Source organism: Salmo salar, chromosome ssa27 (genome assembly GCF_905237065.1).
Source record: "Salmo salar chromosome ssa27, Ssal_v3.1, whole genome shotgun sequence".
NCBI classification, from domain to species: Eukaryota; Metazoa; Chordata; class Actinopteri; order Salmoniformes; family Salmonidae; genus Salmo; species Salmo salar.
Window position 1 is genome coordinate 37,160,806 of NC_059468.1, and position 24,877 is coordinate 37,185,682.

General features: G+C 41.5%; 2 protein-coding genes across 2 annotated transcripts; one reads left to right on the top strand and one right to left on the bottom strand.

The window, feature by feature from the left end:
- Positions 1 to 503: 503 nt before the first annotated feature.
- On the bottom strand, positions 504 to 8,849 carry xkr8.3 (XK related 8, tandem duplicate 3). Its single transcript, XM_014178679.2, has 3 exons — positions 7,741 to 8,849; positions 6,404 to 6,591; positions 504 to 3,536 (listed from the first exon to the last, which is right to left on the bottom strand). Exons 1-3 carry the CDS (start codon positions 8,061 to 8,063, stop codon positions 2,788 to 2,790), a joined length of 1,260 nt encoding a protein of 419 aa, XP_014034154.1. The 5' UTR covers positions 8,064 to 8,849; the 3' UTR covers positions 504 to 2,787.
- Positions 8,850 to 10,754: 1,905 nt separating this feature from the next.
- Positions 10,755 to 24,551, top strand: LOC106589034 (serine/arginine-rich splicing factor 4). Its single transcript, XM_014178680.2, has 6 exons — positions 10,755 to 11,054; positions 18,193 to 18,398; positions 20,499 to 20,611; positions 22,354 to 22,565; positions 23,071 to 23,142; positions 23,591 to 24,551. The coding sequence occupies exons 1-6, from the start codon at positions 10,948 to 10,950 to the stop codon at positions 24,111 to 24,113; spliced, it is 1,233 nt and encodes a 410-aa protein (XP_014034155.1). The 5' UTR covers positions 10,755 to 10,947; the 3' UTR covers positions 24,114 to 24,551.
- The last annotated feature ends 326 nt before the right edge of the window (positions 24,552 to 24,877 follow it).

A 24,877-nucleotide genomic window follows, 5' to 3' on the forward strand; every position in this document is an offset into this window, starting at 1 on the left:
GACATCACTATGGGTCCTCAGGTAGAAAAAGTTACTGACATCACTATGGGTCCTCAGGTAGAAAAAGTTACTGACATCACTATGGGTCCTCAGGTAGAAAAAGTTACTGACATCACTATGGGTCCTCAGGTAGAAAAAGTTACTGACATCACTATGGGTCCTCAGGTAGAAAAAGTTACTGACATCACTATGGGTCCTCAGGTAGAAAAAGTTACTGACATCACTATGGGTCCTCAGGTAGAAAAAGTTACTGACATCACTATGGGTCCTCAGGTAGAAAGAGTTTTTTTAAAGTACAACAATGCAATAGTAGCTAGTACACTTCAGCTTACATCATGTTTGAAGACAGATATGTGTGAGCATTACTCATATGAGATTATATTATACTCACGTATTGATGATGTCAATAGGTGAAGCCTTGGAAGAACACTTGAGGAACTTTTAAGAAAATAATATTGAAACCTCAGACATAAACGACACAAAAGATAAGGCATAAAACTACATAAGTTTGTGATTGTCTTATGATTTTAATAGTCCAGCATTAGATGCCCTTTAGGTAAGAGAGGTAAAAGGTTGAATTGTTGACCTTCAGGGGAATAGGTTCACACAACACACTGTGTAATAACAATCATGTGCAGAATGAATGAGATGACAGTTAAAATATGGAATATTTGGTTCCATTCTGCAGTATCCAATAATGTTTCACACAGAAATCTTAACATTCTAGGAACATAACTTGACAAGGCCACAGGTATGGCTGTACATTTTTTATTTAACTAGGCATGTCAGTTAAGAACAAATTCTTATTTACAATGACGGCCTACATCGGGCCAAACCCTAACCCGGACGACGCTTGGCCAACTGTTCGCCGCCCTATGAGATTCCCAATCACGGCCGGTTGTGATACAGCCTGGAATCGAACCAGGGTATGTAGTGACGCCTCTAGCACTGAGATGCAGTGCCTTAGACCACTGCGCCACTCGGGAGCCGGAACATCCAGAACATTGTCCACAACATAATGTCAAAAGTAGTGCACTATAGCAGGAATAGGGTGCCATTTGGGACTAATCAAACTGTATTGACGTTCCATCCATGTGTACATACAGTGCGGCCTACATAGATTTGATGCTGTATATAGAAAAAAGACTAATGAAGCTGGTGGACGAGTGACCGTCACAGACATTAGTGGATGCACTGTCGACATAGATACAGAGAATAAAAAATAACACAACAGTTACAATAGGAAAGCGAGGAACGTGATAGTTCATCGTACATTCATTGTACAAAAATAGCAAACAAAATGTCAAATAACTTTCAGAACGCTGTAGATGGGTAACAAATCTCCCAAATAAAAATACAAACTTTTCACAAAATAATAAAAACGGATAAAAATGTACCATTACTTATTCTTCTAATTACCTTTGGCATCACGTAATTAGTTATTTTGAGATTTGAAGTAGAAATTGTGCACCGATATTGAATTTTACAAGCCTGTTATATTAAATGAAGTGTCCTTTAAAGGGATACTTCAAGATTATGGCAACGAGGCCCTTTATCTCCTTCCCCAGAGTCAGATGAACTCGTGGGATACCATTTTTATGTCTCTGTGTGCAGTTTAAAGGAAGTTGCTAACTAGCTCTAGTGCAAATGCTAACTAAGATATCCATAGACTTCCATTCATTGCACTAACGCTAGTTAGCATTGGCTGGCGACACTACATCTAAGTTCCTTCATACTGGACATAGAGACATAAAAATGAAAGTACCAAAGCATTTTGACATTCCCTCTGTGACGTCTAGGAAGATTTTAACCCACTTAAGGCCACCATTTCACCATCATTGCAAAGCCTTAGTTATTTTGGTGCTTGAAAAAGTCATTTCTGAAGATGGGGGTTAATTAGTGAGTGATTCACCCTGTCCCTCATTTTAAGGTCAATACTGTTACGTGATCTGATATGATATGATAAACATTTTAAAAAAAATTTTTACATTGAACATCTAATAGTAAAGAATCCTAGTGTACGACCAGGTGAGCTGAATCTACATGTTTTGCCCATTTTCTGGTGTTTTGTGGTGGAAAACTGAGCGGTTCAAGGATAAGACATCAACCCTGTTACCCATGGATAGACAGGCTAGATATGTTTACATTTTCAATTGTTTTGTGAAGCTTGCATTCAATTGCCTCTCCCTGTTGCACACAAGCTTCCATTCCCCCTGTCACAAGAAGAATTATCGCTGATTTAATATGAAGTCATCAACCTTCTTACTTTATTTTTTTTTTAAATTTAGCCTCTTGAGATGGGAAAATATGTTTTTTATTAAGTTGAACATGTGCTCTGTGACAGAATGTTACAATTAGGTGAAATGAAACATTCGTTTTTTCCCCTCACTAAGTTACAGAACCCAAAAAGGACTAATTTCGTGGAATAACCCAATAGCTCTTTCCTACAACTCCAATGTTCAATATTGATCAATGGAACCTGCTCAGACTGTATCCCAAATGGCACCCTAGTCTCTACATAGTGCACTACTTTTGACCATATCCCTATGGGCCCTGGCCACAAGTAGTGCACTATATAGCGACTAGGGTGCCATTTGGGACGAAACTTCAGTGACCTTATCACTGTTTCACAGAATATGCTAATTTAAACATAAAGTCTGATTTACAATAAGTTGTGCAGCACCTTATTTATACAAAAATACAGCATGAAAAACAGGATGGTCTAGAAAAAGACACCAGACATTCCATCATTGCATGTAAATAAGAGTCTAGTTCAAACACATCCAGTCAGACAACAGTGTTGGCCTCGCACCCGTTTATCTTACTGGGCTTCCTGGCTTCCTCCTTGGAGTAGAAATGAGTGGCATGGCTTGCCATCCTCTTGTTACAGAACCGAGGAGTACCAGTTTGGGGGGCGATGGATCTGAACACCATCTCCTGACCATCAGGCAGCTCATCTTCTAACCTTGCCTCCATGACAGGGGGCATCCACAGCGTGGGGTGGAAACAGTAATAGTAGAGTGTTTTAAACAGGACTCCCATCAGGTAGGTGAGGGGCAGAGTGGCCAGCAGGATGGGGGCGTAGGACTGTGTCAGGACCTGGTCTCTGTAGAACCACCATGTGACTAGCAGAATCCCTCCGTCCGTAGCCATGAAGGAGTGATAGATGATGCTCCTCCTTCTGGTCCCTCCCTCCGCCACGTTGAACCAGCTGAAGTACCAGATGAGACCTACGGTGGCCCGGTAGAGCCATTCTCCGCCGGCGCTGTCCATGAAGTCTGTCTCCTGCCGCCACACCCAGAACACCAGCACTGGCCAGATAAGCAGGAAGTGGGCAGCCAGGTAGGAGGGCAGAATTGTGGCGAAGAGGGCGACTGCTGCCACACGCGGCGCGATGAGAAGCAGGTTCCACAGGAAGTAGACCAAGGCGGAGCCCCAGCCCTGCTTGGCCTTGTCTGGGAGGAAGGAACGCAGGGAACGATGATAGTCCACCACCATCCAGGCTATGGAAGTAGTTGACGCCACGACACTCACACCTACAAAAGAGATGTAAAACTATCAGAAAAATGACAAGAGGAAGTTTATAGGCCAAAGATAATTGAGCACATAGTAGTGCTGGACGATGCTTTTTGAGTTCGGTTTGGTACTGATTTGATTATTCCAAAATAATCACGGTTGTGCGATTTTGGTTTCGATTTTTTTTTTTTAAATACATGAAATGCACTATGCATTATGTGGGTTGAACACTGTAACAACACAGAATAAAACAATTAATATAAGTCCCACGATGGTAGTGACTGCCCATTAGTACCTATCACTAATTAACCATCAGTTAATCACAATATTTCATCCCCGCAGGAGGCCTTTTGGTTGGTCGTCATTCTAAATAATAATTTGTTCTTAACTGACTTGCTTAGTTAAATAAAGGTTAAATATATATATATTTTTTTTAACTTTACTTTAATAAAATATTTGTTTTATTTGATGACTTTATTATTTAATTCCAAGTCATCATCTCTGTAGAGTTGCTGCCTATGCTGTCTGACAAAATCACTATTTTAGTAGTTCTTCAAAGTAAATAAGGCATACTATTATAACTGCTGAATACCAACTATCAATCACTTAGATCATGTACTTTCAGGCTCACGAAGCAACAGCTTTCTATCCCTCTCGATCGCGGTTCTCTATATTCTCAGTCTCCGTGTCTGCTCCACACAGACCGGACAAGTTTAAGCGGACGCGCAGTGGATTATGGTCATTGTAGTTAATTAACATGTTTTCTGTGCTAAACTATGTCGAAAATTGGCCTGTTGGAAACTACAACCCCCTACTACATCGCACAGTTCAGGCTTCATCTGATTTATCTCTACATAAACTGCACATCGAGCTGACAGAAAAAATACAATTCAAATAACTGAACCAACGTCGGTCAATTAGTTGTTTAAAAAACAAAAACATTCAAAATGTTGGTTAATTGCTCAACACTAGCACATTGCCAAAAAGCTCTTGAAACTTGAGAGGAAGGGGATATAGAGAGGAAGTTGTGTGTAAACACAATGTGTAGCTAGATCATTGTGTAAACTATTGCTAAACTTACTGAGGGACACAATGGTGGTATGAGGAACTTATATTCATTTATACACATTTTCTTCCTCTAAATACTGCCTATTTGAAAAATCTATTATGTGGAGTGTCAGTGACCGTGTGAACCTGTCCCCTGGTATAAGGACATACAGTAGGACAACAGTATAGTAAAGAATCCCAAACTTAAGTGTTGCCCTTGGATTCAGATTGTTCTCAATAGCCTACAGCAGTGTTCGCCAATAGGTGACCTGCAGGCCTAATTCGGCTCATGGGGGATTTTATTTGCCGAATCCCCATTCCCCCCCGAAAAAAAAATCTGCACAAATAGGTTATTATTTTTATTTATTTGGGGGAGGGGGGGGATAAAAGACTCTAAAATCACCAGATAATCATCTAAAGTTATTTTCATTTAGGAAATATGTTCCCAAGTATTCCCACACATACATAGAGAGGCGTAGTATGTGATTATGCCATACTGTGTGATTGTATTTCCCTATCTGTTTGGGCTTCTTGTCGTCAATTTGCTGTGTACAAATGAATTACAACTATTTTCTGACCTTCAACCATCCGCTGAATGTAACTGGGGACCCCTGACCTACAGCATCAGTGGTGATTTCTACTCCAGTCTGGTGTCCAGAATCACAGGGACGTATCCCAAATGGCACTCTATTCCCTATTTAGTCCACTACTTTCCACCAGAGCTCTATGGGCCCTGCTCAAATGTAGTGCACAATAATGGAATACACTCTTAGAAAAAAGGGTTCCAAAAGGGTTCTTTGGTTGTCCCCGTAGGAGAATACTTTTTGGTTCCAGGTAGAACCCTTTTGGGTTCCATGTAGAACCCTCTGTGGAAAGGGTTCTACCTGCAACCAAAAAGGGATCTTCAAAGGTTTATCCTATGGGGACAGCCGAAGAACCCTTAAAGGTTCTAGAAAGCATTTTTATTAATTAAAGTGAAGGGTGCCATTTGGAACGAACCCCAGGTGTAGAGGTGACAGCGACTCACACTGAACCATCCTGGCCTTGTTGGTGTGTGTAGAGGTGTGTGTACTGTGTAGAGGTGACTCACACTGAACCATCCTGGCCTTGTTGGTGTGTGTAGAGGTGTGTGTACTGTGTAGAGGTGACTCACACTGAACCATCCTGGCCTTGTTGGTGTGTGTAGAGGTGTGTGTACTGTGTAGAGGTGACTCACACTGAACCATCCTGGCCTTGTTGGTGTGTGTAGCGTGTCTGTGTAGAGGTGACTCACACTGAACCATCCTGGCCTTGTTGGTGTGTGTAGAGGTGTGTGTACTGTGTAGAGGTGACTCACACTGAACCATCCTGGCCTTGTTGGTGTGTGTAGAGGTGTGTGTACTGTGTAGAGGTGACTCACACTGAACCATCCTGGCCTTGTTGGTGTGTGTAGACGTGTGTGTACTGTGTAGAGGTGACTCACACTGAACCATCCTGGCCTTGTTGGTGTGTGTAGACGTGTGTGTACTGTGTAGAGGTGACTCACACTGAACCATCCTGGCCTTGTTGGTGTGTGTAGAGGTGTGTGTACTGTGTAGAGGTGACTCACACTGAACCATCCTGGCCTTGTTGGTGTGTGTAGAGGTGTGTGTACTGTGTAGAGGTGACTCACACTGAACCATCCTGGCCTTGTTGGTGTGTGTAGAGGTGTGTGTACTGTGTAGAGGTGACTCACACTGAACCATCCTGGCCTTGTTGGTGTGTGTAGACGTGTGTGTACTGTGTAGAGGTGACTCACACTGAACCATCCTGGCCTTGTTGGTGTGTGTAGAGGTGTGTGTACTGTGTAGAGGTGACTCACACTGAACAGTCCTGGCCTTGTTGGTGTGCAGCATGATGTGGGTCATGAGGGTGAGCTGCGGGGCGCTCTCACAGAAGGTCTCGATGAGGCGTAGCATGCTCAGGTCGTGGGTCAGGTACACGGCGTACCCCGAGCCCTGCTCCTGTCGCCACCACACATTGAAGCCCTGCCATATGGCTGAGATGTGTCTGTGAACAAACACTGTCTGTTAGTATGAGCAGCAACAACCAACAGAAACACCTGTCAGGGACAATAGAACATACACACATGAGCATCATTCTAAAAATGTCTTTCCACTTAGCTAACTTATCATCTTGTGTAGGTGGGGAGTAAGTTGATAAAGCAGAGCACCAACATGAGCTGTAGGGTCCTTATACCACCTAAATGGTTTAAAGTGCCATCTTGTGTGTTACTAAGCGGCAATAAACCAGAAGACACCCATCATTGTCAGAGAACAGGACGCAGACATAGACCTATTTATGTCATTCAAAACAACGTCTTCCACTTAGCAACTTAACATGTGTGTAGGTGGGGTGTGAGGTTGTCAAGGCAGAGCCTACTGGTTATGGTTACATACCTGACACACCGGAGTGGTAACTTGATTGGTTTCTACACAAGTCACATGTTATTAGTTGTGCATGAGCTGCTCTGTGAGCCTCAGTATTCACACCACAATGACAAAAGTATACAAATATGTGCATCATGAGCTGTAGGATCATTCCTGTACTTTTCCCAAATAGTTTGAATTCCCAATTAACTATCATGTGTGTTATTATGCACTTATTAACATTGTATGTCCATTCCAAATAACTGGCTTTTCTCGCTGACACTCCTGTAAGTTGGGTAACTTGATGGTTTCTATATAAGTCTAATGTTATTAGCTGTACATGAGCTGCTCCATGAGCCTCTCAGTATTAAAGAGACTAAGGAAATCATACATTTCACAAATAGCCTGCAGCACATCATGTCTTCCTGTGGACTCTGACAAGTATTTATCTTATTTGTAGTGATGGCTCAGGAAATCAATTTCATAGGCTACATTAAAAAACTTAAGAGGAAATTATATATATTATAATAATATGACCAAATTATTATATGACCAAATAATAAAAATAGTATACAATGCATAGTTTCAGGGAGCCAAAAAAAAGTATGAACTACACTGTAGCCATAGAATAAATAAATGACAATGTATTTCTCAATCAATGTAGATGATGTATTTTTAGACTACTGTGTCTTGTACACTGTGATAAACAAGGTGTAGTTAACAAAGATGGTCCACATGAGAATTACGTGCATGCAATCAAGTGTCAAAACTAAAAAGCTAGCTACAGTACCTGCAAAAGAATCCGAGCTGAAGTACATGTAGCAGGAATGAAAGTTTGACGCAGCCTCCAAAGAGGATATTCTTAGCAGTTTGCTCATCGAAGCCCTCCAATTCGCGGTCGTATTTGAACCAGAACCAGCTAAACATCTGGACCACTACCGAAGACAGGACCATAAGGCCGATCAACACTCCGAACCAGAAGAAATCCCCACGCGAGTAGAACTCCGTAGCGACCCAAATGTCGGATCCCACGTCAAACAAGTAAGTACACACACCGACTACCGAGAAAAGAAAATCAAGCCATGAGTACTTCGAAAACATTGGGCTATCCATAGCTAAATACCCCCCTGTCCCGCCGCTCTCTAAAGTTTTTCAGTTAGCTTGTCTTGCTTCATGCATTTGTTGTACCATCTTTTTGCGAAAGCGATCCGCTATCATGAGCTATCGAATTTTACAAGTCTAAAGAATAATGACAGCTCCCGCATGTTGTCCAATGCATCTGTTAGGAAAAGTAAATATGGAACACAACTTGTAGTTACATTTGAATGCAACAATGAAGCGAGGACAGGCATTGTAGCTAGCGATCACATCTCCATTGTAAAGTTTGATCTCAAGAGGTGCGTTCAGTTGGATTTAACCGTTTGCTACGTTGCGTAACGGTTTGTACTGAACGACAAGTTTCCCCAAAAGGTTCAAAGTTCTTGAACAGACTTGGAGGTACGTTTGTTCCGGTTGGCGAGGTGTGGCTTGAAGCAAAGCGTGACGTATTTTAAGGGCAGCGGCCATGCTGACAGTGTCCCCCAACCCACAATTCAGCCATTCCCCGTTTTTGAAATGTTCGTTCTGAACAGCACCGTTTCCGTTTAATTGAATGTTGCAGTAGGTTTCTTCGTACTGAACGCAGGCCAGTTTTAAATTGACGCCAGTGTCGTGTGTCCCACACAACGATCAGCATCCAAATGTATAGAAGCCCGGCCCACAACAACACGTAGGAAACATCCGGAGTGCCTGTGCAAACCCGATTAGACGACAGTGGTGATTGTAGTCTAATCGGGTGGCCAGTTAGTGGTCAGAGACGATGGATGACTTTAGGGGTACAAATGAAAGAAAACTATCTTTGCATTGACCATCCCATATCAGATTATTCCCATGTGCTATGAACAAATACACATGTGTGAACAACTATGCATTAAGCAAACATATACAGTGCCTTGCAAAAGTATTCATCCCCCTTGGCGTTTTTCCTATTTTGTTGCATTACAAACTGTAATTTAAATTGATTTTTATTTGGATTTCATGTGATGGACATACACAAAATAGTCCAAATTGGTGAAGTGAAAAAAAAAAAATGTTTTCAAAAAATTCTAAATAAAATGTAAACAGAAAAGTGGTGCGTGCATATGTATTTACCCCCTTTGCTATGAAGTCCCTAAATAAGATCTGGTGCAACCAATTACCTTCAGAAGTCACATAATTAGTTAAATAAAGTCCATATGTGTGCAATCTAAGTGTCACATGATCTGTCACATGATCTCAGTATACATACACCTGTTCTGAAAGGCCCCAAAGTCTGCAACACCACTAAGCAAGTGACACCACCATGAAAACCAAGGAGCTCTCCAAACAGATCAGGGACAAAGTTGTGGAGAAGTACAGATCAGGGTTGGGTTATAAAAAAATATCATACATTTTGAACATCCCATGGAGCACTATTAAATCCATTATTAAAAAATGGAAAGAATATGGCACCACAACAAACCTGCCAAGAGAGGGCCGCCCACCAAAACTCACAGACCAGGCAAGGAGGGCATTAATCAGAGAGGCAACAAAGAGACCAAAGATAACCCTGAAGGAGCTGCAAAACTCCACAGCGGAGATTGGAGTATTTGTCCATAGGACCACTGTGTACACTCCACAGAGCTGGGCTTCATGGAAGAGAAGCCTGATAAAAGCCATTGCTTAAAGAAAAAAATAAGCAAGCACGTTTGGTGCTCGCCAAAAGGCATGTGGGAGACTCCCCAAACATAGGGAAGAAGGTACTCTGGTCAGATGAGACTAAAATTGTGCTTTTTGGCCATCGAGGAAAACGCCATGTCTGGCGCAAACCCAACACCTCTCATCACTCCAAGAACACCATCCATGTTTTTCCATCGGCAGGGACTGGAAAACTGGTCAAAATTGAAGGAATGATGGATGCCACTAAATACAGGGAAATTCAGTCTTCCAGAAATTTGAGACTGGGACGGAGGTTCACCTTCCAGCAGGACAATGACCCTAAGCATACTGCTAAAGCAACACTCGAGTGGTTTAAGGGGAAACATTTAAATGTCTTGGAATGGCCTAGTCAGCCCAGAACTCAATCCAATTGAGAATCTGTGGTGTGACTTAAAGATTGCTGTACACCAGCGGAACCCAAACAACTTGAAGGAGCTGGAGCAGTTTTGCTTTGAAGAATGGGCAAAAATCCCAGTGGCTCGATGTGCCAAGTTTATAGAGACATATCCCAAGAGACTTACAGCTGTAATTGCTGCAAAAGGTGGCTCTAAAAGTATTGACTTTGGGGGGTGAATAGTTTTGCATGCTCAAGTTCTGTTTTTTTGTTATTGTTTCACAATAAAAAGTATTTTTCATCTTCAAAGTGGTAGGCATGTTGTATAAATCAAATGACACAAACCCCAAAAAATCTATTTTAATTCCAGGTTGTAAGGCAACAAAATAGGAAAAATGCTGAGTGTGAATACTTTCGCAAGCCACTGTATAATCTTCTATACTACTCAATTATATATAAATCATTGATACTACTAGGTAGACAAGTCAACTTCACCTTTATTCACACAGTTATTGCATTTACAGGTTAAGGTCATTCTGGAATTAAACTGGGATTCATGTAGAGACCATTGACATACAAAAGACCCAATGGCAGTCAATCTGGCCTAAAAAAAAAAAGATGGAATGCTGTTCTATATGGAATGAACATTGGAAAGTGAATGAACTAACAGGGCACACACACAAAACATAATCAATTGTAATTGCAAACTTGCTACATTTAAACAGCAGTATAAAGAACCTCGGCACTACTTCTATTGATGGGACGCCCACTTTTGCGCGCGATCCAACGGTGTTCAGAATAGCGTGTATAATTTATGTGCCTTTTTCCACTACCGCGCAACTGTGTGTTTATTCCTGTGAGTGATACACAAAAATCAGCACAGGGGAAATGTCGAGAGTTTACATCGGAAGATTGAGCTATCGAGCAAGGGAAAAAGACGTCGAGAAGTTCTTCAAGGGCTATGGGAAGATACTTGAAGTTGACCTGAAAAACGGGTAACAAAATGAACGCCGCTCTCCCGTGTCGTTGTTCTGTGGTAGCTAACGCTAGCTTATAACCGCGTTGAGTTAGTGGCCTAGTCCTAGTAGCTAGGCCCAGGCCTGTTGAAGCGCCGTTTATTGACAATTCTCGTACATTGTTTGAGTTTGACAACCTGGTTGACGTATTATTTGTTTGTATGGGTTCGAACTTTAAAAGATATTTGCTAGACAACCAAAGTTTGTTAGCTAATTTCGGTTAACGAGTTTAGCTAACGTTAGCTGTCGTTAATTAACTACCGACTAACGTTAGTACCTAGCTAGCGTTAGCGTCTAATTGTTTTGAGTACTAGACACTTCCTATTTAAACAATAATAATAAAGGTAGTTACACGTTTTATAGCTAAAATCTTAATTAGGTAACGTTAGCAGGCACCTTGAAATAAGTTTGGCATGCTAGCTATCTGCTAACGACGTTACGCTAACTAACTTACCCCCATAGCTGGCGACGTGTACACTTTTCTTCTGTAACTTAGCTTGCTGTACAGCCAATATAATGGTGATATTTGTTATCTGGTGGATCAGATGAGACCCCATTTGAAAAGCCAGTTACTAACACTAGTATTACATGGGTTTAAAAACCAAATGCTGACTATTTCGACATGGCTAGTCAGTGTAACTTTGACTGTACGCAAAACTGCACCATGTTTGCAGATGGAATTTGGCTAGCACCATGCATTGATTGCAGACTCGGGCTCCCGAGTGGCGCAGCGGTCTAAACCACTGTAGTCCCTGGTTCGAATCCAGGCTAAATCACATCCGGCCGTGATTGGGATGCGCACAATTGGCCCAGCATGGTCTGGGTTTGGCAGGGGTAGGTCGTCACTGTAAATAAGAGTTTGTTCTTAACAGACTTGTCTAGTTATATTATCTCACTGTTATTTATCCCAGGAAAAGGGACTGGTTTTGGGTGGTAAATCTTAGTAACCGGGTTCCCACCCTTCAACCCTAGTACACATAGGCAGGACCGCAAAGTATCACAACTATGGCAGCAGCATAGCCATATATTGTGACGTCATAAGTTAACGCTTCCATACAGCCTGTACACCTTAGCTAATGTAAAGCAATGGCAGCAATTTTTCAACTAACCTTTTCATGCTGATTACTACAGAGGGGGAAAGTAAGCCGTACCGGCAAAATAAATAGTGGGGATATGTCCTACTGGTGAAATGTTAACCTATCACAATAATTAAAACATCATTGCCGCATGTCAGTTGCATGGAAAATTTACAAATGGACTTAAACATGTGGAAATACCCTCCCAAATGCGCTGTGGTTCGACGATAACAGTAACACTTTGCCATGGCAGATACTTTTGTATGTATAGTGTTTGTGGACACAACATCAAATTTGTAGATTCTGATTTTTCAGCCACACCCGTTGCTGACTGGTGAACAAAAAAAGCACACAGCCATGCAATCTCCATAACTTAACATTGGCAGTAGAATAGCCTTACTGAAGAGCTCAGTGACTTTGAACATGGCACCGTCATAGGATGCCGCCTTTCCAACAAGTCAGTTCGTCAAATTTCTGCCCTGCTGGAGCAGCAGCGGTCAACTGCTGTTATTGTCAAGTGGAAATGTCTAGGAGCAACAATGGCTCAACCGCAAAGTGGTAGGCCACACAAGCTTACAGAACGGGACCGTCGAGTGCTGAAGGGCGTAAAAATCGTCTGTCCTTGGTTGCAACACTCACTAGAGTTCCAAACTGCATCTGGAAGCAACGTCAGCACAAGAACTGTTCGTCGGGAGCTTCATGAAATGGGTTTCCAGCTGCACACAATCCTAAAATAACCATGTGCAATGCCAAGCGTCGGCTGGAGTGGTGTAACGCTCGCTGCAATTGAACTCCTTGCTGCAGCGACCACAGAACATCAGTGTTTATCTCCGTGTTGCTGAAGCTGCAACATAATTACAGCCATATCTGACTGAAAAGTGATGTTACCGAAATCCCTCCTTTGTTTAGGAAAAACATTCCCTATTCCCTTTAACCCTTGCTGTCTTTACGTGACATTGCATTACGTACATGTGTCACGTAAAGAGGTCAAGGGTTGAGACCTATTCGCATGGGACTAGTATTACTAGAGTACGTTGGTTATGTACACTACTGTTCAAAAGATTGGGGTTACTTCGAAATTTCCTTGTTTTTGAAAGAAACACAATTTTTTTGGTCCATTTAAAATAACATCAATATGATCAGAAATACAGTGTAGACATTTTATGTTGTAAATTACTATTGTAGCTGGAAACGGCTGTTTTAATGGAATATCTATATTTATCAGCAACCATCACTCCTGTGTTCCAATGGCACTTTGTGTTAGCTAATCCAAGTTTTATAATTTTGAAAGGCTAATTGATCATTAGAAAACCCTTTTTCAATTATGTTAGCACGGCCGAAAACTGTTCTGATTTAAAGAAGCAATAAAACTGGCCTTCTTTAGACTAGTTGAGTATCTGGAGCATCAGCATTTGTGGGTTCGATGACAGGCTCAAAATGGCCAGATACAAAGAACTTTCTTCTGAAACTCGTCAGTCTATTCTTGTTCAGAGAAATGAAGGCTATTCCATGCGAGAAATTGAAGATCTCGTACTACGCTGTGTACCACTCCCTTCACAGAACAGTTCAAACTGGCTCTAACCAGAATAGAAACAGGAGTGGGAGGCCCCGGTGCACAACTGAGCAAGAGGACAAGTTCATTAGTGTCTAGTTTGAGAAACAGACGCCTCACAAGTCCTCACCTGGCAGCTTCATTAAATAGTACCCGCAAAACACCAGTCTCAACGTCAACAGTGAAGAGGCGACTCCGGGATGCTGGCCTAGGCAGAGTTGCAAAGAAAAAGACATATCTCAGATTGGCCAATAAAATATTAAGATGGGCTTAAAAGATCAGACACTGGACAGAGGAATATTGGGATAAAGTGTTATGGACAGACAAATCTAAGTTTGAGGTGTTTGGATCACAAAGAAGAATATTTGTATGATGCTGGAAGAGTGCTTGACGCCATCTGTCAAGCATGGTGGAGGCATTGTGATGGTCTGGGGGTGCTTTGGTGGTGGTAAAGTGGGAGATTTGTAGAAGGGATCTTGAAGAAAGAAGGCTCACTTCATTTTGTAACGACATGCCATACCCTGTGGACGGCACTTCATTGGAGCTCATTTCCTCCTACAACAGGACAATGACCCAAAGCACAGCTCCAAACTATGCAATAACTATTTAGGGAAGAAGCAGTCAGCTGGTATTCTGTCTATAATGGAGTGGCCAGTACAGCCACCGGATCTCAACCCTATTGAGCTGTTGTGGGAGCAGCTTGACCGTGTGGTACGTAAGAAGTACCCATCAAGCCAATCCAACTTGTGGGAGGTGCTTCAGGAAGCATGGAGTGAAATCTCTTCAGATTACCTCAACAAATTGACAACTAGAATGCCAAAGTTCTGCAAGGCTGTAATTGCTGCAAATTGATTATTTGACAAAAGCAAAGTTTGAACACTTACTAAAACAAAATATAACCTTGTCAACGTCTTGACTGTATTTCATTCTGCAACACTTCATGTACGTTTTCATGGAAAACAAGGACATTTCTAAGTGACCCCAAATTTTTGAACGGCAGTGTATTTATTACTCCAGAATGTCCATTATTCCAGAGAACAGTTTAGACGGGATTTGTTTCTTTTTCCCCAACTGCCACCTGTAATTCAATTTTATATATATACACACACACACAAATTTGACCGTTATGACAGAAGCCTGGAGGTGTGAGGATACAGTTTCAACATGTCCAAGTGGTGGGGCCACACTGAACTCCAGCTTGAACTCCAGCTTGGTTTCTGAACCATCTTTCCTATAGTGCCAGTGTAATACATAGAAACAAAAGCATTCATGGGCTACATATAGGCCATTTATTTATATATATATACATACAGTTGAAGTCAGACGTTTACATACACCTTAGCCATATACATTTCAACTAAATTCACAATTCCTGACATTTAATCCTAGTAAAAATTCCCTGTCTTAGGTCAGTTAGGATCACCACTTTTATTTTAAGAATGTGAAATGTCAGAATAATAGGAGAGTGATTTATTTCAGCTTTTATTTCTTTCATCACATTCCCAGTGGGTCAGAAGTTTACATACACCCAATTTAGTATTTGATAGTATTGCCTTTAAATAGTTTAACTTGGGTCAAATGTTTTGGGTAGCCTTCCACAAGCTTCCCACAATAAGTTGGGTGAATTTTGGCCCATTCCTCCTGACAGAGCTGGTGTAACTGAGTTTGTAGGCCTCCTTGCTTGCACACGCTATTTGCCACAATTCTGGAAGTATGCTTGGGGTTATTATCCATTTGGAAGACCCATTTGCGACCAAGCTTTAACTTCCTGACTGATGTCTTGAGATTTTGCTTCAATATATCCACATCATTTTCCTACCTCACGATGCCATCTATTTTGTGAAGTGCACCAGTCCTTCCTGCTGCAAAGCACCTCCACAACATGATGCTGCCACGCCCATGCTTCACGGTTGGGATGGTGTTCTTCGGCTTGCAAGCCTCCCCCTTCTTCCTCCAAACATAACGATGGTCATTATGGCCAAACAGTTCTATTTTTGTTTCATCAAACCAGAGGACATTTCTCCAAAAAGTACGATCTTTGTCCCCATGTGCAGTTGCAAACCGTAGTCTGGCTTTTTTATGGCGGTTTTGGAGCAGTGGCTTATTCCTTGCTGAGCGGCCTTTCAGGTTATGTTGATATAGGACTTGTTTTACTGTGGATATAGATACTTTTGTACCGGTTTCCTCCAGCATCTTCACAAGGTCCTTTGCTGTTGAAAAATGAGTTTTAATGACTCCAACCGAACTGTATTTAAACTTCCGACTTCAACTGTGTGTGTGTGTGTGTGTGTGTGTATAATATATATATCTTATTCGCAGCACTTATTTCAATTTATCCAATCCGTTATTGTTTTCTTGCGTAAACCTTGATCAACACCTGTCATACTCAGACATTTCTCTTTAAAACAGGGATGTCGACTGTCACGGGGCTAGTATTGGAGTTTGCCCCCCCCCCCAAAAAAAACAGTAGGTTATTCGGGCTGAGATTGTTACACTCCTGCCATGTAAAAAAATTACTGACGTGGCAGATTCGGACGGGACTAAAATTACAGATGTTTTGTGTACATAATTACATTACCCGACCTCCCATTGTAAAACTAATCCCGTCTGAATTGGTGCTGACCTATAGCATCATAATCACATCAATAAATTGGTTATAACAAACTCTGAACACCGTATCACACGTGACAGCAAAATGGATGCAGAGGATGTGACAAACTCAAGAAACGGATATGTTTACTGGTTGCTCAGGAGGTAAAGGGAAAGTCAGATGTGTGGAATAATTGTGACCTAGATATGGAAAATACAGGAGATCAAGGAAAAATAAGGTAAGGAGCAAGCGCTGCGTACATATTGTGTGCCAAACAGGTTCTGTATAAACAACATTAAAGTATAAATGTACCAGAGAGTCTAACATTTAAAAAAAATAAAAATAATTATGAAGCCTTTATTACAGCAAAGACTTAAAAACAGTAACATTCATTCCTGAATGCAATTTCCGAAATTGACCGGTTTTTATTTATTGTATAAGCTAATTATTCAAGGCTCGCTTTATTTTCAAACTAAAATGCTTGATTTGCAATCCAAATCGTGAATGACTCTTTTTTTTAATTTATTTTTATGCTGTGTGATGACATGAATCTTTGATACAGTATCCTATAGATGTATTAAAATGTAGGCCTAAGTATGCTACGGTATTAAGACTAAACAGCATGTGCTCCTGAGGTCTACACATCGATGGTGATTATACAAGGCTGCTATACTAAGCCTACCAGTGATAATAACGTTACATATGATCATAATATTCCAGACAATTTGGAACAGCGTAAAGAACACTAAATCAATAATACCGGAGAGGCTGTTCTAACACAAAGAAGTCTAACGCCTTTATTTACTACAGCAACGCAAAAAAAAAAAGTAAAAACAGCTGAATTTGTGAAATTGTTTACTTAACACGTCGTTGCGTGAGGCTGAGTGCTCACGGAATCAGCAGGCTATTAAACAAACACAGAAGCAGGATATTATTTCTGTAGATGTATTGATTTTATAAAGCCAGGCACATTTTAACAGTTGGGCTATTGATTTATACACTTAAGTTGGTTTCCCCTCTTCTCACTTTTCTTAGACAATAAGACAAGGGCTGTTTTCTCATCTCATTTTGCTGCTACCTCCACTGCATTGTTCTCAACACTAATATCTTGGTTAACTTTGCTATTATGCACATAGCAACATGGTCTAGGAAAAGGCGCCAATTCAACAGCGCACTGAAGTGTTTCAGAACTGTGGACAGCGACCACTATTCATCGAGGGAGAAAGTGCATTTGATATAAAATATTTTTTATTAGTGTTGCACCATTTTGTTCTTATGTAATATAACCATATACAATTTCAGTAGCACATGTCTTAGACTGATGGACTGTGCCATCCCCACGGCCGCCACAATGGATCGGTCCACTCAGTGTGAATCAGACACCATGAGAGTTTGAAAAAGAAAAGAAGAACATTTGACTGCTCGACTAAAGAAATCTCGGTCGACCTTCAGCCTGTCGACTAAATGGGTCAGCCCTAGTTTATGCCACCTTAAAAGGTAATGCATTTTTTAAAGTTAAAATGAATAGGAATTCTATATGGGATTCTATGATTAATAATATTTCACAAAAGAGCTCCCGTACTGGGAAGAAATATAATCTACTTTAACATTTTTTTTCATTTTTTTTAAAACATTTCACCCCTGCTTAATTCTCAACTTGGAACTTGCCAGTCTTCTCAACTCCTATTTGCTAGTTGCAGGTCGAATGTTGGAATTAGGAAAATGTGTTTATTAAATCAAATCAATGTGTCTGAGTGTGAGCGATACAAAATGTTACTTTGTAATTTATGAAAAGGATCATATACATTTGGGTCTGGCAGTAGATTTTAGTCAAATTAATTGCATCCCAAATCTGTACCATGTCTCTGGCCTAACATGCTTTGTCTCCTCTGTGCAAAGGTATGGGTTTGTTGAATTTGATGACCCCCGCGATGCAGATGATGCTGTGTATGACCTGAATGGGAAAGACCTGTGTGGGGAGAGGGTTATTGTGGAACACACAAAGGGGCCGCGGCGGGATGGCAGCTACGGCTCAGGAGGAGGAGGAGGAGGAGGCGGCGGCGGAGGAGGGGGAGGAGGAGGAGGAGGTGGAGGAGGTGGAAGAAGTAAGTTTACAATGCAGTGGTGTTTTAACATTATATGAAATGTGATTGAGGAGGCCAACATAGCAGTGCACATAGTATGTAGGATAGGAGACTACTGCATAACATCTCAAGTTTGTCCTTGGTGGTTGTTGTTCATATAATTGTGTTCCGTTACATTTTGGTAATTTTGCGGGACGCTCTTATCCAGAGTGACTTAGTCAGTGCATTCAACTTAATGTAGTTGGGTAAGACGGCCACATATCATAGTTAGTAAAACAACTACTTTGTGTTTCAACTAAATGCTGCCTGTGACGATGTGTCCACCACATGTCTGTTTTTTTTTTACCTTAATTTACCAGGTGGTTTTATGTTTAATCTGAGTACCCTCTGTTCAAAAGCTTGTTGCTTTCTTGGGGATAGTAGCGATGGTAACTTGTAGTCAGTAGAAATTGTACCATATTGGTATCCATGGTCACAGCTGGCTCTGTTCACTCCATGGTCCCAATGCACTGATTCCATCCCTTTTTATGATTGATTAATTGCACCTGAAGTTGTTTTTCTGTGACTTTTTAGGAGGACATATTTAACTTTATTTGTTGTAGTTCCCCCTGGTTTCTGAGATGAGTGGCTGCCAGGGTTCTGTTCTAAATCCGCTCTATTAGGTCACTACTAGTCTAAATTAGCATACACGTCGCATGCTCGCAGATACCATAGACTTCCAGGCATTGCGCTAACACTAGTTAGCATTGGCTTGCAAAAGTACCTCTTAACTTCTGTCATGCTGGACACGGACATGAAAAAATGGTATCCGTGAGTTAATGACTCTTGGGACTTAGATAAAGTGCGGCATTGGCAAAATCATAAAGTATCCTTTTTTTTTTTTTTTAAGACAACACCAGTATTGCAGATGTAGTCACATCACGGAAGATGAGTTAAACCCTTTATGGTACTTAACCGTAATTGCTTGAATAATGGGTGTAGAGAACAGATTTTAATATTTGAGTTGATGATGGAATTAAAATTACATGTACCACAACCACCAAATGACATGCCGTTATCTTGGGAACCTGTGTGCTTGATTTGAAACTGTTACAGGGGAAACAAATGCACTCGTATTTATTCAAATTGTCAGGGGAAATCTAGCTTGATATTCACTACCATTTTGAATATTTGCTGATTTTAAATTCTGTGATTTTTTTTTTTTTTTTGGAATAGAATAAATTAACTAGCTAATTTGTTTTGAGTAATTTGACAATCGTGAAATCTGCTGTTTTATTCAGGATACTTTTATTTTGTTTAATTAAAATGAATGTTGAACAATTAAAGGTAAAGATTTAACAAAGAACCTCCAATGTTTTAATTGAAAGAGTCCTTTGCTGACTGCCTGCCCCTATTGCTGGCCTGGCCATGGTGTCCCCTTTCCAACCAAGAGTGTGGTTTGACCATTCTGGGCCCCTGGGAAAACCAAAAAAGGGAGCCAATGTGAATGAAGACCGCTTGTCCCATTAGTCCCAGGCCGGGTGGTGAGGATGCCATTGGGTTAGGACCAGATGTGGGTTGAGCTCTTATAGGTGCCTGAAACAAATGTGAAATGTCTATATATTTAGATGTGCTAGTTAACTTAAACATTAGTGTCACCGTAAGTACTGTTTTCAGTCAGTTTTTAATGTAGTTTTTTTTACCTTAGCTTTTCATTTTAAGTTTATGTAGAGTTTTGTATTCAGTTCTACCCAAGTGTGAATAATCAGTTAATGATTTACATTTACATTTTTACATTTAAGTCATTTAGCAGACGCTCTTATCCAGAGCGACTTACAAATTGGAATTTAGTAGTTTAGATGCTGTTGAAGATGAGGAATAGGTTATGTCAGTGTTCCTGATGGAAATGTGCAGTTTTCTAGGTTAATGTAGCCTACACACAGGATTGATTTCCTTTTTTTAATTTTTTTGCTTAGCTTGTTTTTGTCTTTTCTTTCCCCGCCTGTTATCTATTTTTAATTTCTCCCAGATTTTTATGTGGCCATTGTTTACATAATGTAGCTTGGAGATTTAGTGTTGAGGCTATCCTTTCGGTGTGTCCCATGCCCTAATTGCTGCTGCTCTATCCTTGTTACCTTGAAGGCGGGGGCGGGTACGGGCGTGGTGGCAGAGACCGATATGGCCCACCAGCAAGGACAGATTATCGGCTGATCGTTGAGAACTTGTCCAGTCGCTGCAGCTGGCAGGACCTGAAGGTATGGTGGCGACGGGTTATTCAGCAATGATAACTCTTCTTCTTCCTTATGATTTCTGCATCCTATGTTCATGTTTTGGAGAGAAACATGCTAGCCTTATTACATGTACATTTAGTCATAAGACCCCATGGTTTTACAATAGCGGAGGTGCATAAAGATGGCGGTCCCCATGCACTCACCACACATGCCTCGTTTACTGTGTTCTCCCTATCGTACTGCTCTCCGTGATGCTTGTTTTTGTGTGTTCATTGTCACAGTATACATGATCCCAAGATGGCGGCAATTTGGAAAACATGAAACAGTAGATTGTAGACGTTTTACACAGCCATTTTTCAAGCAAGCATATATGTCACAAAAACTAAAAACACAGCTAAATGCAGCACTAACCTTTGATCTTCATCAGATGACACTCCTAGGACATTATGTTATACAATACATGCATGTTTTGTTCAATCAAGTTCATATTTATATCAAAAACCAGCTTTTTACATTAGCATGTGACGTTCAGAACTAGCAACTAGCATACACACTGCAAACTTCCGGTGAATTTACTTAATTACTCAACATAAAACGTTCACAAAATACATAACAATTATTTTAAGAATTATAGATCCAGAACTCCTTTATGCAATCGCGGTGTCAGCTTTTAAAATAGCTTTTCGGCGAAAGCACATTTTGCAATATTCTGAGTAGATAGCCCGGCCATCACGGCTAGCAAATTTGACACCCACCAAGTTTGGCCCTCACCAAACTCAGATTTACTATAAGAAAAATGGGATTACCTTTGCTGTTCTTCGTCAGAATGCACTCACAGGACTTCTACTTCAACAACAAATGTTTTGGTTCGAAATAATCCATAGTTATATTGAAATAGCTCCGTTTTGTTTGTGCGTTCAGGTCACAACTCCGAAGGGTGACGCGCGAGCGCATTTCGTGACAAAAAAATTCAAAATATTCCATTACCGTACTTTGAAGCATGTCAAACGCTGTTTAAAATCAATTTTTATGTGATTTTTCTCATAAAATAGCGATAATATTCCAACCGGGCGACGTTGTATTCATTCAAAGACTGAAAGAACAAAATGGAGAATTCACATGAACGCGCATCTCCAGTGTCACTGTCCTCAGCCTGACCAGTAACAAACAGAGCTGCTGTACTTAGCCCAGAGACAGCAGACATCTCATTACACTTTCTGGCGCCTTCTGAGAACCAATGGAAGCCTTAGAAAATGTCACGTTACAGCACAGATGCTGTTGTCAGACAGGGCACTTCCTGTATTGAATCTTCTCAGGTTTTGGCCTGCCATATGAGTTCTGTTATACTCACAGACACCATTCAAACAGTTTTAGAAACTTTAGAGTGTTTTCTATCCAAATATACTAATTATATGCATATTCTCGTTTCTGGGCAAGAGTAGTAACCAGTTTAAATCGGGTCTGTTTTTTTATCCGGCCGTGCAAATACTGCCCCCTAGCCCCAACAGGTTAAACAATGACGTCATATCTGAAATCCGCCATCTTTGTGCATCTTCGTCATTGAATAAATGCCTATAACTGTCATGCTTGAACTAACTTTAGATGGCGCCGCATAAATCAGAGATTTCCAGCAGTTCTCAAAATACATGTATAACATGAAACATGTGTATATAATGTATACCATATTAAATTACCTATATTTATTAATTCATTAATATCTTTGTGGTTTGCTGGCCAAATCCCAACCTTTTCCCTTCTTTCACCAGGACTACATGAGGCAGGCGGGTGAGGTGACGTATGCTGACACCAATAAAGGGCGCAGGAACGAGGGGGTGATAGAGTTCAGGCTATACTCTGACATGAAGAGAGCCCTGGAGAAGCTGGACGGCACAGAGGTGAACGGCAGGAAGATCCGGCTGATTGAGGACCGCCCCGGGGCCAAGCGTAGCAAGCGCTCTTACTCTCGCAGCCGCTCCAGGTAAATAAGAATACTGATTTAGCTACAAGTCTCATAGTTATTTTTGATGCAAGGTGAAGAGTCTAATCAGTGACTAAAGCTAAGGCTGAATTTACAATTCTGTTATTTATTTATTTTTGCCACCAATTGGTCGTTTGACCAATTGGATCAGTTACCCATAATTGGGCAAAATATCAGTTTTGCCTGCCTGTGTAAACGCAGCCTAATCGGTCGTGTCCAACACGGAGTAGGTTTTCTAGAAGAGGATGGGATTTCAGCTGTATATGAGGCTGATCTACGAATCATAACGAGTAGTTATTCGATGGACCATCTTTAATTAGCGACTGAGCAAAATGCATGCATTAAAACAAAGGACTCAAGTTATTTCAGTTGTCCCCCCCCCTCACTGCATTGCTTTTCCCATCAGTTCACACTTCCATTTGACTGCACTTCACCCTAACCCCTCAAGCATCTTTCATGCACATGGCTTACCTTTTAACTTATGTTCTCCTTCCTCTGTCTCCAGGTCTCGCTCCAGGAGCCGTAGGTCCCGTAAGAGCCGCAGCCGCAGTGAGAGCAGCAGTCGCTCCCGCTCCAGGTGAGGCCCAGAGTGCAGGCAACGTTTAACTCATGGGTGACCCCTGACCTATTTTAATGTGTCCCAAATAGAACCCTATTTCCTATGTAGTGCACTACTTTTGACTGGGGCTTAGGTTAAAATTAGTGCACTATATAGGGAATAGGGTGCCATTTATGTCTCTACTTCTGCCCTTATCTACTGCGACTGTACTTAGTTGTTTTCTGAGGGACATCTGTATCACCCGTATCTCAAGTTACTGTGTGTAGTAAATGTCCACTTACCCAGAGCTCTTGACTCCAATATGGACTTTGCCCCCCCCCCCCCCTTTTCTTTTTTTTTTGCTACCCAGATGTCCTAACAGATGTCATGACCAGCTATTGCTAGGGGTGTTGGCCATTTTTACATTGCCGTAGTTCAATTCCATTTTAGTTGACTGGTTGTCTGTCTGCTCCTTCCTGTTCGCCAGGGGTGCTGCCTCCCGCTCACGTAGTCGTTCCCACAGCAAGAAGGACAAGACCAAGGGCCGCAGAGAGGAGGAGCGCACCAACGGTGCCCACAAGGCCAAGGAGGGGCGCGGGGCCCTAGACGCGGGCCGCAGTAAGAGCCGCAGTAAGAGCCGCAGTAAGAGCCGCAGTAAGAGCCGCAGTAAGAGCAAAAAGACCAGTAAGAAAGAAGGGAAGAAGAGCAGGAAGGATGAGTCCAGGTCTCGTTCCCGCTCCCGCTCCAGGTCAGCAGCCAAGGATCGCTCCAGGAAGTCAGGCTCCAAGAGCCGTGAGCCGGCCAAGAGCGACAACGAGGGAGCTGGAGCCGAGAAGGGGGCTTCCCGCTCTCGCTCTCATACGCCCACTGAATCCAAACCTAAATCCAAGTCAAAGTCCAAATCTCCCTCCCCGGCCAAAGCCCACTCCCGTTCCCCCTCCGTCTCCCGCTCAGAGTCCCGCTCCAAATCTCGCTCTGCATCTCGTTCTCGTTCTCGATCACAGTCCTGAGCTAGGATACCAACATCTCCCATCCATTGTTTTTCCCCTCCGTATCTTCTCGTCCCCTGCAACCCCCCCCCCCCACCCCACCCCTGCGTCTCACTTTTTTCTTTTAGTATTTTTGATAAATGGTTGTATGAAAAACCGAGGCACTCACGCTTGAGTTGTCTTCCCCATTTCTTTTAAATATACAGTGCTTGTCGGTCATTCTGCATCTTTTCCCCAGTAGTGTTGTCTCTTAATTGAGGTGTTTGTAAAATATAAAAAATGTGCAACCTAAGTTGGAGGGTATTTGCTTGGATAGAATTTTGTAAGTTGGAAATTAAGTTGTAAGTGTGTTAACCTTTTATGACATACTTAAGCATACCGAATTGTCAATGTTGTGCAGGATGGGGGTTGTATCTTTTCATTTTAAAAAATAAAATTTAAAAAAATCCTGATCTCAAATGGAGTTGTCTTTTTGGTTTCTAAAATAATTTGGGTTGCAGGAACATAAGCATACTGATCAAATTGGTGCAGTTGCTGATATTATTACTACTGTTGGAACCAACCTCTCTGCTCCAGGGCGGAGTATGTATTCCTCCACTAAGCATATGACGCCGTGGACCAGAGAAACTCTACATCACTATAGGGGCAACAAGAATGTCTGTTTATAGAGTATCACAGTATGAGTCATAATACCATAACACCTAGGGGTCAAACAGGGAAATGGTTCCAATTGTTTTTTCCACCATTTCATTTTTTTCCCCCCATAGGAGATTTTAAAGACACTT